The 17050-nt window shown below is 59.2% G+C and overlaps 1 protein-coding gene across 1 annotated transcript; it reads left to right on the top strand.

Moving 5' to 3' along the window:
• The first annotated feature begins 3287 nt into the window (after positions 1-3287).
• On the top strand, positions 3288-4820 carry LOC124771293 (nematocyst expressed protein 3-like). The gene is made up of 2 exons (XM_047249312.1): positions 3288-3854; positions 4293-4820. Exons 1-2 carry the CDS (start codon positions 3288-3290, stop codon positions 4818-4820), a joined length of 1095 nt encoding a protein of 364 aa, XP_047105268.1.
• The last annotated feature ends 12230 nt before the right edge of the window (positions 4821-17050 follow it).

The following is a 17050-nucleotide window of genomic DNA, read 5'->3' as shown; positions in this document are numbered from 1 at the left end:
TCCAGGGCGATGTCGTAGACTACTGGTATGTGGTCTGAGGCCAGTACATCTCGGGTGCTGGCGTGGATGGCCAGGGGGAGCCCTTTTACTAGGGCTACATCCAGTATGTCTGGGTTGTGTTGCCTCGGGTAGTACGTCGGACTGTTGGGTCCGATTATGGTTGCTTGTCTTCTTTCAGCGGCGTTCAATAGTCTTCTTCCGCTGTTGTTGTTGACTCTCGAGTTCCATGCGTGGTTCTTTGCATTGTAGTCTCCTCCCGCGAAGACGTTCCCTGGGATGGAGAGTAGTGCTTCAATGTCCGCTGGGTCGAGAGCTCCGTTTCTTCGGGGCTGCCTGTAGACGGCGATGAAGTTGATTTTCCCGAATGTCGTGTCCACTGCTACTCCGTTTGCTTCCAGTGTGCTGAGGCGCGGGAGTTCTATAGGGTGGTGCCGGAGCGATCTTCTTACGTAGATGGCCGTCCCTCCCTTGTGCGTCGGTCTGTCCTTCCTATGGCAGTCGTAGTTGGGTACTCCTACCCTGACTCCCGGTTTCAGGAAAGTTTCACATATGAGACATATGTCCACGGCTTCGTCGTATAAGAACTGACGAAATTCGCCTGCCTGGTGTGTTATTCCATTGGCATTCCACACGGCGATTCTCAATCCCTGCGCGGGTCTATTTGCCATCTTGGTTTCTTGGGGCTGGGATTGTGTTTGCCATGTATGTGGCTATCTTCTCTGTCACGCTCTTGAGCGTGACGATGGCTTCCATCATGACTGTCATGAGGGAGGCGATGTCTGCGGCTGTGGGTGCGTTTGGGGCCGCGTCTTCTCTGGCGTTGACTTGTGCTTCTGCGCCTGCTGTGGTACTCTGCTGCTCGTGGTGGTCGGGGCCTTGCTGCTCTTCTTCCATCCTCGGCCTCTTCTGTAGGTGGCGGCGGGGCAGCGGTCGCGGTGCTTGTGTGGGCTCCTCCTGGTTTCTTGGTGCTGCTGTTTCCGGGTTCCTGCTGCGCTGGTGGGCTGCTGGGCCAGTGCTGGGAGTGTCCCTCGGCTGGCGGCGGCGGCTCTTCGCTGTGTCGGCGTAGCTCGTTCCCGGCTTTCTGTGTGATGATGCCTCTTGTCTGGCCCGTGCATCAAGCAGGGTCTTGCACCCGCCATAGCTCGCTGGGTGCGCTTCCCCGCAGTTGAAGCATTTGGCCGGTTCTTCACGTGGGACAGGGCACTCGTCGCTGCGGTGGTCTCCCGCGCACCTGACGCACTTCTGCGGTCTGTCGCAGTAGCGAGCCACATGCCCGGGTTGGAGGCACCTGTAGCATTGTGCCTGATTCTTCTTGGCCCTTGGGTCTTCTACTGTGGTGTCGCAGGCGGCTATGGATTTGACATTCCATATCGCCCTATTTTGGGCATTGTTCGTGGCAACTACTTCGAACAATGGCATTGGTCTTCGCGTCCTTGGGGACTTCATCTTGGTCACCGATCTTGTTGTGAACCCCAGGTCTGTCAGTGCCTTTTTCATATTTTCTGCAGTGAAAGAGTGTGGCATACCTCTTATTACCACTCTCAGTGGTTTGTCATTCCCTGACGAGTGGGTGTGGAATGGGATGCTCCTGCGTTTTAACTCCCGCAGGATTTTCACGTAGTCTTCCGCGTTTTTTGTCGTGATTTTGAGGGTGTCCCCTCCTGCTGATTTTACACGGAAGACGTGCGTTGTCGCTTCCTTCAAGCTTTCGTACAGCTCCATGTAAGAGCCACTGTACGTCGCTATGATGGGGGCGATCTTCGAGTTGCTTGTTGCCTGTGCGCTTTTCGCAGCAGCTTCTACAGGGTCTGGTTGTGCTTCTCCCAGCGTTGAGAAGCTGTTTGTTGTGGCTACTGGGGCGGGGGCCGCCTGATTGATGTGGGCTGCTGGCGCTGTCTTCTTGGGGAAGATGAACCCGTCGTCGGTGGGGCTGCGTGCGTCGCAGACCCTCTTGTCAGCGGATTCTTCTTCTTCTGTGCTGGCGACATCCTGCGTCTTCCTTTTGCGGGAGATCGCCTCTTGGTCCATGGGCTCTGGTTCTGCTGCTGCGGGTGCTGCGTCCAGGGCGTCTTCTTCTTCCCCTCCGGCGTCGAGGTTGGGGTATAGCCCCTGCTCGTACCTGGAACTGTTGGGGGTGGTGGCTGCATCTGCAGCGTCGTGGAGGGCAATCAGCAATTCCTGCTGGTCTTCCAGGTGGTCGCTTGGGGATGGCGACGGGGGCGGGAGTTCGAGGTCTTCCCTACTCTCTGTGTACCTGACCATTTTTCGGGGCGTGTAGAAGTGTGGACAAAGATGATAGTGCTAGCCTTTGCCTGGTGGCCGCGGGCTGGTCCCACGTGAAGGGGGCCCTGGACCACTTCTTTCCCTACTCTATCTGCCCTAGGTGGTTTTGCCTTCTTCCTGAAGAACGCAAATACCAACCGAAGAGAGTTTGCATGCAGGTGCACGCTAGAATGGGTGCCAACTTAGTTGGCGACACGACAAGTTTGCTTTTCTCTTTTCTGTGGACCGAGGTCCCAGAACGAGAATTGTTTCTTCTTTTCTTCTGTGACGAAGTCTGCGGGTGGGAAGGCTCTTCCCTCTTCTTCCGGAATCTCGGAGCTGCTTCTTCTTCCCCTGGCTGGTATCGAGAAGGCTGGCTGCTGCTCCGCTTGCTACTCTACCTTTTTCCCATAGCTAGCTCTATTTGCGACGCAAGCGTCCTCGGGGGAGCGACCCCTGGGATAGAGGTGAGAAGGGCGGTGTCCCGCCGGCTTCTGACGCTGGCAGGGATGCTGCGGACCTTTATACCTTCCGCTGCGGCGCGCTGGTGGCGCTCCTAGCGGCGGGCGGCGGAACTACGGCGTCGTCTTCGGAGCGCGAGGTGCTCGGGCGCGGACGTCCTAGGGAGCGTCCTGGCTTCGGTTGAGTTGGAGATGTCGTCCAATCCGGAGACTGGTCGACTGCACATCTTCACTGTGCGGACTCACAACTCGAACTACACGGACACGACACGGAACGAACGGGACGGGAACCCACACGACGGGCCCGCGCGCCTCCGTGCTGCGCTTATATGCCCTCGGTTGCGCGTGGTGGGGGGAGGGCGGGCCAGAGTCTATATAGGGGGGCGGCGGGCGCGCTGGGCGCAGGACACGCACGCACACGGAGTCGCTGAGATGTGCAGCCGCGAGAAGGACGTACCTGCGCCTGCTAGCGACGCGAAGGGTGTGGCAGATCGCCGTTCGGCCGCGCTTGCGCTGTCGACGGCCCCATCTGGCCCCCCACCTATGACGACCACTGCTACGGCTATGGATTTGACGGAAACTGCTACGGAAACGTTGAAGACTGCGCTGTCTGCTCCGCTGCCAGATTCTGACGATGAGAGCACTGCCGCCCCTCGGCCACGCGGACGCAGCGGGAAACAGAAGAGGAGGGCACCAGCTGCGACGGCTGCTGCTCGCAGCTCGCCGATTGAGAAGAGGGCCAAGCAAGACCTCGCCCCTGACGCTGACGGTTTCGTCCCGGCCCGGCGCACTGCAAGACACATGCTGTCATCGACGACGCCACCAACTGTCGTCGCCAACTCCTTCGATGCGCTCGAGGACGCGCCGGACCCGCCGCCGAGCAATCCTGCGCCGAAGACAGACTCCCATCTTCCGCCGGTGGTTCTTCAGTTTCGGCCGCCCTATGGAGAACTGCAGAAGCTGTTGCGCAGCTGGACAACGGCCGTGTACACCGTGAAGCCTGCGGGGCGCGACCTATACAGGGTCACACTCCGCACTGCTGATGACTATCGCCGGGTCACCCAGGAGGCGTCTGAGCGTGGTATCCCTTTCTATACCCACGCCTCCGCACCTGACAAGGTCCTGAAGATCGTATTTCGCGACCTTCCGTTCAACATGGAAGCCGATCACCTGCATCGAGAACTCGCAGACCTGGGCTTCTACATACGGGCAGTTGTGAAGATGAAGTCGCCAAAATCACGCGAAGATATGCCGCTCTTCCTGGTCGTCTGCTCTGACACCGTGGAGAACCGCAAACTCTACCAATTGACGCGGGTCGCCGACGTTCCGGTCCAGACCGAAGATCTTCGTTCCCGGAGAGGCCCTGTGCAGTGCTTTCGCTGCCAGGGCATCAACCACGTCGCGCGCCACTGTTCTATGCCGGACAGATGCGTTAAATGCGCCGGCGCCCATGCAGGAAGTGCGTGCCCCCGTCCGCCCTCCGAGAAGCCTACATGTGCACTCTGTGGCGGTGCTCATGTGGCCAGTTATCGTGGGTGTGAGGTATGGAAGCGTGCCATTGCTCGCCAGCGTGGCCAAACACCAGCGCCACATCAGAAGAAGCTCGCAACGAGACGGCCAGGCGTCTCTTTCGCGGCGGCAACGTCAGGGACGTCCTCCGCCGCCCCGGCTACGTCGGTTCCTGCTCCCGCCGCATCCGAGGCCGTACCGACACCGGAGGCTCCTGCGCCTCCACCACCGCAGCCAGTGGCGGTACCGGGTACTGCCTCTCCCGGGCCGTCGGCCGGACCGCGCCCCACCAACCGCCGGCGCGGGGGTCACCGCCCAGTGGGTACCCAACGCTCAGCACCGCCCGTCGAGCAGCCCCAGGTGGACTCTCACAGCGAAGCAGCCACGCCCCCCCTTTCCTGCGCCGGGGCCGCGCCGGCTGTCTCCACCGCTGACCTGGCCAACCTCGTCGCGCAGCTCACAGCCCTGGTGACCAGTGCTACGAAGTTGATTGACGTCCTGTCGCAGCAACTCACCGCTGCAGTGCCGATGGCCTCTCCGGCCCCAACCGCTGCCAACACTCAACAGCCGCACCATGGGCAGCGTTAGAGGGCTCACGGTCGTCGCGTGGAATGCCAACGGCGTCCGCACCCAAGCTGGCGAACTTCGCCAATTTCTCCGCGATGAAGCCGTCGACGTCTGCCTTATCAATGAAACACACCTGAAGCCTGGGGTAGACGTCAGGGCGGCCAACTACTCAAGCTATCGCACCGATCGACTGACGGCGGGTGGGGGGACAGCCGTCTACGTCCGCAATGGCATACGTCACCATGTGATACAACTTCCACCACTGGCGACGCTGGAGGCCACTGGTGTCGTTGTTCACACCTCGGCGGGCGCCATCACGTTCGTCGCGGCCTATCGGCCGCCGTCTCGTCCCCTGGACCCTGCTGACATCGATGCTCTGCTTTCCTTGAGGGGGCCAGTGTTCGTCGCCGGGGACTTCAATAGCAAACATGTCTCCTGGAACTCCAGGATCACCAACGCCGCTGGCCGCTGCCTGCTCCGGATAGCGGAACGTCACCATGCGCTTGTGGTGGGGCCGTACGACCCGACCATTTTCCCTGCTCGTGGCCTCCCAGATATAATTGACATCGCCGTCGTCAAGGGTATCCCTCATCAGATCACCGCCACGACGCGGACTGCACTGTCGTCGGATCATGTCCCTGTGGTTTTTGACATCGACCTAGACGCCCTCCAGCAGCCCAGGCGCGGTATCTCACTTGCTGGCATCGACTGGGACAGGTTTCAAGAAGCCGTGACGCACTCACTAGCCGCCGCACCGCCCCCTGCGGAAGTTGGAGCGGACGAAGCACTTTTGCACTTCGCGGCAACCACGATCGACGCTGCCGCCATAGCGACGCCGCCCCGACCACGCCCCCCGCCTGACTACTCCCGACAGCTGCCGCCGGACATCCTTGCGGCCATCACTGAGAAGAACCGGGTCTACCGGGAGTGGCAGAGGACGCGAAATGCCAACACCAAGCGCCTCCTCAACAGGATGCGTCGGGACATCCGGGCCGCCATTGACGATCATCGCAATCGCGACTGGAATAACAAGGTCGCCGCCCTTTGTCTTGAAGATGGCACAGCCTGGCAGATGACGAAGCGTTTCCTACGCCGCACGCAACGTATCCCCCCGCTGCTGGTCCAAGGTCAGGCTGTCTGCGCACCAGCTGCGAAGGCTGATGCTCTTGCTGACGTCTTTGAGGCGGCGTTTACGCCTCTCGAAGACCCGACTGACGTTGTCACCGACGACCTGGTTGCTGACCGGCTCCCACGCTACCTGGAGGCGCGTGACGACGATGACGTCATTGAAGAGACAACGGCGGAGGAGGTGTCGACCATCCTGCGTGCCCTGCACCCCAGGAAAGCTGCCGGCCCAGACGAAGTTTCCAACGCCCTGCTCCGGAAGTTGCCGCCCGTGGCTGTCACTCATCTTGCTGACGTCTTTAATGTCATCCTCCGGTCCTGCAGCTTTCCTCAGTCCTGGAAGCATGCGGAAATCGTGGCGATTCCGAAGATGGGGAAGGATCTGCGGCAGCCCGTGAACTACAGACCTATTAGTCTCCTGCCGGCCGTCTCTAAGGTCTTTGAGAGGGTGTACATCAGGCGGCTGCAGCGCCACGTCGACGAGGAAGGCCTCCTGCCCGAAGAGCAGTTCGGGTTTCGCAGGGGCCACTCAGCCGTTCATCAACTCCTTCGGTTAGTGGAAGATGCGTTCGTCGCCCTCGAGCAGCGCGAGTTCTTCGGCGCGGTGTTCCTGGACGTGTCGCGTGCTTTCGACAGCGTGTGGCACCGCGGCCTCTTGTTCAAGCTTTTTGAACTTGGGGTCCCGACGTCGCACGTGCGTCTCATCGCTTCCTATCTTGCTGATAGAACCTTCCATGTGCGGGCCGCGCAGGGCTTGTCCTCCGTCCGCCACATCAACGCCGGGGTGCCGCAGGGCTCGGTCTTGGGGCCACTCCTGTACTCGCTGTACACGTCTGATGCGCCGAAGATCGACCGTGTGCAGCTCGCCCTGTACGCGGATGACACGGCTCTCTACACTCGGAGCCTCAATGCCGCTGTCATGCGCCGCCGTCTGCAGCTCGCCGTTGACACCCTGGCAGCCTGGGCAGTCAAGTGGCGTCTCCTATTCAATGGTGCCAAGACTCAGTTCCTGATCGTCACCAGGCGACTCGTTCCTGCAGGTTTGCAGCCGCTCGCTGTGGGTGGAAGCCCTGTCCCGTGGCGCCCAACGGCGCATTACCTCGGCGTCACCATTGACCGCCGACTCACGTGGGCTCCACACATTCGCGACGTGAAGGCCAAAGTGCGAAACAGGCTCCGCACCCTGTACCCTTTGCTGAACCCTGGTTCCCAACTACCACCGCGGCTGGGCATCATCCTGTACAGGGCGCTGCTCCGTCCTGTACTCCAATACGCCGCCGTCGTCTGGGGGAACGCCGCCGACACGAACCTGAAGAAGCTGGAGACTCTGCAGAATCGCATCCTTCGGCTGGCCTTACACCTGCCTTACGATTTTCCCACTGCTCATCTTCACGACGTCGCGGAAGTACCTCTACTCCGTGACCTCTTCCAGACGACCGCCCGCACCTTTTACGACAGTGCTGGTCGGTCGCACAACGCCCAAATCCGGACGCTGGGCCACAAATTGCAACGCAGCGTCACCACCCGCTGGCCACACCTGCTAGCTATGTAGCTGGCTCTGCCGAACTCTGCTGAGGAGACACCCAAGAAGACATCCCACATGTGAAGACGCAACATCAGCATGCATGGGAGGCAAAGCATTAACTGCTGCGAACTCCATCACACATCGGAGGAAAAGTATCTCCGTGCAGATCCATGCGATGCTGGGCGCAGACCGTAGCCGACTCGCCAGCCGCTGCAGCTGCTGTTTGTGCACGTTTTGCTTTGCCCGAGGAAGGATGACAGGCCGCGGCAAGGGAGGAAAGGGGCTCGGCAAGGGTGGCGCCAAGCGGCACCGCAAGGTGTTGCGCGACAACATCCAGGGCATCACGAAGCCCGCCATCCGCCGCCTGGCTCGCAGGGGCGGCGTGAAGCGCATCTCTGGTCTGATCTACGAGGAGACCCGCGGGGTGCTGAAGGTGTTCCTGGAGAACGTGATCCGCGACGCGGTGACGTACACTGAGCACGCCAAGCGCAAGACTGTGACGGCCATGGACGTGGTGTACGCCCTGAAGAGGCAGGGGCGCACCCTGTACGGTTTCGGCGGTTAGGCTGCGTCGCAGCGGGCGCTGGCCTTCCCGCGGCCGTGCTTGTGGGTGGGAGAGACTAGAAAACGGCCCTTTTCAGGGCCACCACACTGTTCGGAAGTTGAAAAGTGCGAAAGAGTCTGTGTTGTTGCTGCGTGTGTGCGCTGTGTTGTTTGTTTGTTTCTTTCCGTTTGAGCGACGTGATGTGACTGGGAGGGGAGAAGGAAAGGAAGCGTGTCATGTGGCTGGCTGTGTGTGTGAGAGTGGAGCTGCTTCGTTTGTGTTTGTTATTGTGTGTCTTTGTATCGATCGCGATGGAGATGGCGGGCTGTGTGTTGTTGTGCGAGAGGCGGTGATTATTTGCTTGCGTGGTTTGGCTCTGTGTGTTTGCGGCGGCGTTGGGGTTTCCGAGGCAAGGCGTGTGGGCATAGGCGGCCGGATCAGCTGTTTCGTTCGTGTCGACGGCCGTTGCGCGCGGGAGCGGAGGGCGGTGTGTCGACACGCCTCCCTTTAACAATGGTCATTATTGCTGCCGTTGTCGTTTGGAAGGCGACTGCGACCGTGCAAAATGTGTGTGTGTGTGTTGGGCCACACGGGCTGTGTGGACGACAAGATGGCGGACGTGCGCCGGCGGCGGCTGTGCTGTGAAAGTGCAAAGTTAAAACAAAACAAGGACGACTGAAATTTTGCTTTGGACGTAGGTTTGTGTGGTGGCCCTGAAAAGGGCCGATTGTTGTGGGCCGGGCCGGCAAAGCGCGTTGCGCGCAGGGGAGCACGCGGCGCTGCGATTGCCTGGCCTCCTTTAGGCCTTCTTCTCGGTCTTCTTTGGCAGCAGGACGGCCTGGATGTTGGGCAGGACACCACCCTGTGCGATGGTGACGCCCGACAGGAGCTTGTTGAGCTCCTCGTCGTTGCGGATGGCAAGCTGCAGGTGGCGCGGGATGATGCGCGTCTTCTTGTTGTCGCGGGCCGCGTTTCCGGCAAGCTCGAGCACCTCAGCCGCGAGGTACTCCATGACGGCGGCGAGGTAGACGGGCGCCCCGGCGCCGACGCGCTCTGCGTAGTTTCCCTTGCGCAGGAGGCGGTGGATTCTGCCGACCGGGAACTGGAGCCCAGCCCTGCTTGAGCGGGACTTTGACTTGCCCTTGACTTTGCCTCCCTTCCCGCGTCCGGACATGGCGATGGGCTAGCGACGGTGCACACGAAACGGAAACGAAAACGACCGGTGCGAGCGGCAGCGAGTCCAGCAGCGGAGTGCGTGCCGGCGCAGCCGGGGTGGGGGTGCTTTATGGGCTCGGGTGCGGCGGCCGGTTGCGCGCGCGCCCCATTGGTCGGCGGCCGCAACAGGGCGAGCTGGTAAAGGTGCGGCGGCGGCTGGCGGCGGGTGCCACTGTGTGGGGAGACGCTGACTAGAGCGGAGCGCTTGCTACTGGTGTTGCTGTTCGTTCGAGATGCCGCCCAAGACTAGCGGGAAGGCCGCCAAGAAGGCTGGCAAGGCGCAGAAGAACATTTCGAAGGGCGACAAGAAGAAGAAGCGCAAGAGGAAGGAGAGCTATGCCATCTACATCTACAAGGTGCTGAAGCAGGTGCACCCTGACACGGGCATCTCGTCGAAGGCGATGAGCATCATGAACAGCTTCGTGAACGACATTTTCGAGCGCATTGCGGCCGAGGCTTCTCGCCTGGCGCACTACAACAAGCGCTCGACCATCACGTCCCGCGAGATCCAGACCGCTGTGCGGCTGTTGCTGCCTGGCGAGCTGGCCAAGCACGCCGTGAGCGAGGGCACGAAGGCGGTGACCAAGTACACGAGCTCCAAGTAAGGAGGTGGCTCTGGAATGGAAGGAAGGAAGGATGGAGAAGGCTCCTCCGTTGCGAGAGCGGCAAAACGGCCCTTTTCAGGGCCACCAACTTGCCTTTTGCGGGAAGGGCGGAATTGTTGTTGTTTGTGTGGACGGCTGTGATGTATGTGTGCATTTTGATTGTGGGTGGGGGGGCGCGTCAAAGGGTGTTGCGGGGTACGGCCACGAGGTTGGTCGCCGTGGCGTGGTTTTTTGACCCATTGGTGTTGGTGTGTGTGTGCGTGTGTGTGTGTGTGTGTGTGTGTGTTACCTGTCTGCGAGGGGGGACAGTGCGATCGCCGACTTTTTTTGTCACCGTAACGACGGCCGTTTGCGGGTTTGTTTTTGCACATCCATACGTGGCGAGGGTGAAATGTGAAATGTTTTTATTTGTTTTGTTTTTTTTTTTTTTTGCCGCCCACTATTCCCTTTGCTGTACGCCGAGTTTTGACAATGGTGCGACGTAACTGCAGCGTGGAGGTGTGTGAGTGACGTTGAAATGAACGTGCCATTAAGACGCATTGTTGTTGTATTGTACTGTACGTGTACGGCGACACGCACGATGATGTACCATTCGACTCTGATTTTTGATAGCCGTGTCTGACTGATTGCGTACGACGCACGCACACCGATGTCGTCATTCAAGATGCACGCGTGTCCAGTGCAGTACAGTAAGCGCGACGCTAGACGGCGGCGGTCGTTTTTGGCGAATGTCTGTACACGTGTTTGTCTGTGTCCATCCGGTGTGTATGTATTTGTTTGTTTGGAAGTGTTTTGTGTGTCGGTGACGTGGTCCGATCCGTCGCCCCCTGAGTAACTGTCGATCGGCGCGATAGACCGGCGTCACGCAACTGAACCGAAGTCTTGGGCACACCCGTCATACTGTTGTACGCCGTCGCGCTGAGAACGGTAACGAAAGGTTGACTTTGATCGGTCGAATGTCTGGGCAGAACGTGAGGAATGAGGCAAGAGTGCAGGAGGAAAGGACAGAGGGAGAGGGGGGGGGGGCAAAAGAGAGAGGAAGGGAAAAAGGGAGAAACGCATTCGCAGAGCAACGGAACGTTCCCGTGTCGGAGGCGTATTGGAGCCGCACTGAAATGCGTTTAACGGCGGCGCGGCTGCAAGTGTCTGCCGTGGTGAACGTTACCTTTGACGGCTGCATTGGGCTTTGCTTTTGCTTTCGCTTTCGCTTTCCCGGGTGTACGTAACGTTTGTTGATATGGTTCTGAGGAAGAGTGTATGACAGTGCCGTGCCGTCCATGTTCGTGTGCCCTCCCATTGTGTGTATGCTATTGTCTGTGCACTTGAATGATGTATGTAGGTGTTAGTGGACATGTTTTACCAGTGGGGGGAAATGGATCGTCGATAGTTGCCGTCACTCTGTCACGGTCGAGATGACGCCACCCTCCGTACAGAAAGGTGTCGAGAAAGTGTGTGTGTGTGTGTGTGTGTTTAGCGAATTGCGTCCGTGAATTGGCAGTGTTTGGAGGTGGGCTTGCCCTGCATGTGGCCCGGAAGGCTGTTCGTTTGGCTGGCGGTAGTGTTGTGTGGACAGGGGAGGGGCATGCGTAACGCTGCTGGCATGGCATTTCGGGAGATGGGAGGGGGCAAACGAGGAAACGAGGAGCGGCGGCCAAAGACACGGGGAGGGGCGCGGTGTGGGTGGCTTGCGCCTGTGCTCGGCGTTGTGGTTTGTGCAAAAGAGGAGGAGAAAAACAATGAGTTGCCAGGGAGGGGAGCGGTGTTGTGTTGTGGTTGTCGTGGTGTAGCCGCAGACGCGGCTGTCAGTGAACGTGGCGAGGCGGACGGATGCGCGGAGGGGCGGGGGCGGGGCATTTCGCCGGTGCCGTGCCATGCCTGAAAGCCGCGTGGTCGCCGTGTTGTTGGTGGCGTGGGGGCGAGGAGAGTACCGTACGGGTGTGCTTGTGCGCCGGAAATGGCACACTGCGGCTGCCCGTCTTGGAGGCTGATGGCTGTGGTGTGGGAATGGGGCGCGGTGATGTTGAAGCAGTTGAAGAACAGAAAAGAAACCAAAAAAAACGGAAGGGGGGAGGCATGGCGTGATGCGGCGGTGGTGGTGAGAGCGGGAAAAACGAAACAAAAAAAAAGAAGGAAAAAGAGAAAGAACAAGAAACAAAAAAGAAAACAAAAAGTCTATCAATATTAAAATGTAAATGGAAATGGACCCAGGTATAACCTCCCCGCACAAATAGGCAGAGAGACCGATGATAATAAAAATGTGCCAGAATGTTAAGGTCCCTACAAAAGAAACCCAACGATAATATTAATGAAAGAATGAACCGTATGTAACATTGCAACAGACATAATGAAACCTGATGAATTGTATAAGGGCAGCAGCGTTGACCTTTGGCCCTGTATTCAGAATAAAAAGAGCCAAAGATCGTTACCCCAATGAAAAAGACACACGAAAGAAACAAAAAATTGCATTTATATCTGCTCCTCAATTGTAGATACCCCTTACACAGCTGTGTGCAATGAATGAGTGCTGGCTGGTAATTAATTGCACTCCTTGGAGGGAAATGCCATAGGAAGTAGTCTTTAAAAAGTGAATGTTTTTCGTTAAAAGAAAAAAGTTACTTTAGAAAAAAGTAATAGTGGGGCTTGTGTTGTTGAACAAAATAAGTACAATTAACATACGTTATCAGATTTGCGCAATGCAGCTTCACACTACCTTTTTATTGCAACACAATATACTGTACATCGTCCCGAACCGTGACCAGAGTCGCGAGACGAGCAGAGCACGCCGCCGACGCCCGCTCAGTACAACCGTCCACCCGCTACTACTGTCGACTGACTACTACCTCTCCCGACTCGCGCTACAATAAATATATATAACAACTGTTCCTGGCGACTCGCTGCGTGCCACTACTGTCGTCTGGCGCGGTCCAAGCGCCGACCAGCAACGATAAATAACTCTCTGGTCAGACGGAGATGCTGTCATGCCTCGCCATCGCTCTGGTAATGAATACATGCGTGTTGCAGCGTGCGTACCACCGGAACACGCAGTGGCGGAGCCCAAAGACTGTGTTGTCGAGGTCGAGTGCGTGCGGGAAGAGAGGCAGCGTCGGCACGGAGATGCAAGCGAGCGAGACGCACGGGGGCTGCGGCGTGGCGCGTTTGCGGTCGGCGCCTTTGGTGGCAACGGCCGGGACAAGCAGCGGTGTATGGTGTGGTGCGGGGCGGACAGGGGCGGCGGTGGACGGGGCGGAGGAGGAGGAGGAGGAGGAGGCGGCGCGACGACGGCATGGGGGCGAAAACGGGACGGGGGACGGCGGATGTTGAGAGGCGTCACGCGCGGACAGGACACAGACACAGAGACACACAGATTGGAAAGGGAGGGTGCGCGGTAGTAGTTGGGAATGTGCGTACCGTGCGGGATGGGAGTGGGCGAGGAACACGGTCGTGGCCCCTGTTTTGGGTGCGTGTGATGACGTCGGTGTGTTGTGGGAAGGGAAGGGAAGGGAGAATATGCTGTGGCGGCGGCGCGTAATGGGCGTAGGCCGAAAAGAGAAAGGAACGTGGGCAGTGTGTTGGCAAGCGTCGGTTCGACTGCGACGTTGTGATGGGCAGGGCAGGGCAGGGCAAGGTAATGGTGGTAGGAGTAGGCGTGTGGGCGCAAAAAAAAAAATCTGCTGCTGCAGGCGGTGCCGTAACCGCCATGGCGGGAAGGAGAGAGGGCCTAAGAAAGAAAGCAAGAAAGAAAGAAAGAAAGGAAGAAGAAGAAAAAAAAAAAAGGAAGGGGGGGGGCGAGAGTGGAGAGGCGGTGGTGTTGAGAAGGGCGGGGGCGGAAGGAAGGCAGGAAGGACAAGAGGCGAGGCGACGGCTTGCTTTGTGTATCGGTCGGTCTCTGGCTATGCTTCGTTTTCTGCAGCAGGGTCGGTGCGCGGCGTGGCTCGCGGCAGTGGGAACGCCTGGCGGCTGGACGGCCAGCAATGCGGTTGGATGGGCGGCCACAGCACCGCACCTGTGCCCGAGGAGGAGACGCTGGCGGCGGGCCCTGAGGTGAGGCCGGCTCGGCTCGGCTGGGGCTGTGGATGTGTAGGTGTGCGCCGCTGCTGCAACAACGAGTAAAACGCGAGAAGAAGGGATGGCGGTAGAGAGAAAAAAAGGTCGGCACGGCCATTGCGCGATGTGGCGTGTTGTGTTGATGCGCAGGCAGACGCGTACAGAGAGACGAGCCCGGTCTGCAGCAGGGTGTGGCCGTGCCGAGTGCAGAGCAGCGGCGGCTCGGTTCGGTTCGGCCCGGCCCGGCGGGCCGCGCTGTTGTCGGCGGACGTGAGCGCCCCCTGGCGGGTGGCCGGAGGCGGCGCGGCGTGTTGGACGTGTGGCTGGTGGCAGTGCACAATTTGCGAGTGGCTGGCGGTGTGGTGTGGCGGTTGGCGCGTCGGGCGGCGGAGAGAGAGAGAGAGAGGAGAGGTATGTGTTGCGGGCGCCCTTTGCTGCGCTGCGTCGTTGCGTGCCGTACAGGGCGGGCGCTTGTCGACTGTGTGGGCGGTGTGGTGAATTGGCGTGAAACGGCTGCCGAGAGGTGTGGTAGCGAGCCGGTCGGTGTCAGTGCGAAGGGGAATGTGCGTGCGTTTGGCGTGAGAGTGGGAATTAGTGGGGCCGGCTGTTGTGTTGGTTCCTTGTGTCTTGTGTCGTGTAGGTAGCTTGATGGCAACGTGGAAGGACGCCGGTTTCGTTTCGAGCCTTGCGTGTGGTTGTCGACGTTGACTGGTTGGCGTGTGCATGTGTGGGTCGCGAGTGCGTTTTTGGCTGGCTGTGTGTGTGTTGGGGGGAGGCGGTGGTGAAAGTGCAGTCGTTGCCACGGGCGTCGTCGGGTGGGGCTGGGGCTGTGCGTCGTGGCGGAAAGGTGGTAGGTTGCGGGAAGCGAGCCCGTCGTTGACGGTGTCGCGTGAGTTGTGAATCGAGTGGGGCGCGGGGCGCGGGACAGGAGCAGCGTGCCGCTGCGTCGTGGTCGTCAGCAGAGGCTGTGCGTGTGCTTGTTCGTTTTGTGGGCGGTTCGTGCGAGGCGTTTTTGTTTTGTGTTGCCCTAGTTGTTAGTTTATTTTGTTTGTGTTTTGGTTGTTGTTTGTTATTTTGAGACGACGACTGGTTGGTGGCGTGCGCGCGAAGTGGCGGTGTGCGCTTCCCGTGTCGTTTGTGTTTTAATTTTTTTTTATTTTTGTGTGTTTGTTTTTTGTTTTTTTTTTTATTTGCACTGGGCCCCGGGGGGTGGGTGGGTGTGTGTCGATTGCCGGCTGGCGAAAGGTGCGCCATCGGCGGGGTGGGTCGCCGGCACAAGTAGAGGCGGCGGCGTTGTTGCTGTTGTTGTGTGGTGTTTGTTTTGTTCGGCTGTGTCGGCGAGCTGTGTTGCGGTGCGTGTGAATGGTGGTGCAAAAGTGCTGGCGTTGGGGCTGCGACTGCGACGGCGGCGAGCCGCGGGCGCGCATGATAGTGATGTTGTGTACGGTAGTGGTGGTGTTGTAGCACGACGTGCATCCGGGCCGGCGCGGAAAGCGCAGTTGCGGGCGGTTGCCCTTCGGTGCCAGCCATGTCGCGTGAGCGGCGGGTTGCTCTGGTGTCGACACGTGGTGCTCTGGGTTGTTGTGTGGTGCCCTTTGGCCGGTGGGGGTGGTTCGCGTGTGTCTCGTTCGCGCTCGGTATCTGGTCGTGGTCGTGCTGCTCCCCGTCTGTACGTTTTGTTTGTTTGTTTGTTTGCGGCGTGCCTGCCGACGTCGTCCCGTCGCGACCTTTCAACCGAAAGTGTGGCGCCGGAAGGTGAACGAACGTAACCCTGACCTCGGCGCTTTACGCTGAGCCGAGCGGAACCGAACCGAACCTAACCTGTGGTGTGGTGAGGTGAGGTCAGCTCAGCCTGAGCCCCTAACGTCTACGTAAGGTAAGCTGTCCGGCTCACGCCTCACGTTTGAACGCTTTCTTAACCTACGTTTGACGCTTCTTAACCTAGCACTGACCCCTTAACCTAACCTAACGTGTAACCTAACCTAACGTCTGACGACTGACGTGTTTGAATGCTTAACCTAAGTTTGGACGCTTAACCTAACCCAAGTCCCCTTAACCTAACCCACGTCCACCTAACCTAACCTACCCTACCCTAGACGTGTAAAAACGTAATGTGTAACGCGTAACGTGTAAGGTCGGCTGTCGTGTGTGCTGACGGCAGATTGGGTTGGTCTGTAGATTCGGATTGCGGTTTGCCTCGGGCGAGGGGTTGGGTCGGAAGCGGCGAGGGGCGGCGGTGCCTGTTGCGCAGGCGGCGTCCGTTTGCGGCGGGCAACTGTTGAGAAACGGCTGTGAATGTTGGCGGGCGAGAGGAGGAGGACGGCGCGCGATGTGGCCCGACGGCTGCGGGCCGATCGGGAAACGGCGGGAGGGCGACGGAAGGCGATGGGGCGGCGGAGGCGCGTTTGCACGGCCGTCATCGCCGCACGCCTCGGCTTGTGTGGCTGTGGCGCCGGCCGCGCTGGCCGGGCTGCCGCGGCGACGGTGTGGGAGTTTTGCCGAAGGTTTGGCCATTGTGGCGGGTCGTCGGCTGGGGCTGTGGGGGCGGCATTTGGGCGGGGGCGGCGATTCTCGGCGGGCCGACCCAGGCTGTAGCGCGCGGTAGCTGCAGTTTGGCCGTGGTTTGCGGCGCTGCCGCGGCGACTGGTTGGCGACTGTGGTGTGGCTGTGTGTAGCCCCATCCTCGGTGGTTTGAAAGGCGCGGGCGGTTGTGGCGCAGGTTTGGGGCTGCTCCGCACAGGCTGTCGGACGTTGGGCGGTAGCAAGCGCACCGGTCCGCATCGTCTAAACTACCGGCAGTGGTTGAGGGAAGGTAGTATTTACCCGAAGGCATTGACTACTAAGTCTGGGGAGGAGATATGGAACTTCAGGTGTAGGAAATTGTCATCTTTATTTGCGGATTATAGAATCAAATTCATTTGGACTTCAGTGGGTTGGACACTGCCAGGTGCATTACCTGTTGAGCAGTGCGACTGGTCTGTGGTATGTGTCCCGGACATCTGACGGGACTCCAATGTTCCTTATGAGTGGGTTTTCCGAGACCACGGCTTTGTGATACAGGCGTCTGGCTTTGTGTTGAAATCTGAGAAGGACCTCAGGTTCTTGCAGAGCTTCATGTACATAACGAGACGGGAACTGCGGGTGCACGTGGAGTACTCTTCGTAAGGCCTTATTCTCCAGCGCTTGAAGACGT

This window comes from Schistocerca piceifrons, unplaced genomic scaffold (genome assembly GCF_021461385.2).
Source record: "Schistocerca piceifrons isolate TAMUIC-IGC-003096 unplaced genomic scaffold, iqSchPice1.1 HiC_scaffold_913, whole genome shotgun sequence".
Taxonomy (NCBI): Eukaryota; Metazoa; Arthropoda; class Insecta; order Orthoptera; family Acrididae; genus Schistocerca; species Schistocerca piceifrons.
The sequence above is the reverse complement of the archived record's forward strand: the minus strand, read 5'-3'. Positions and strand labels throughout refer to the sequence as shown.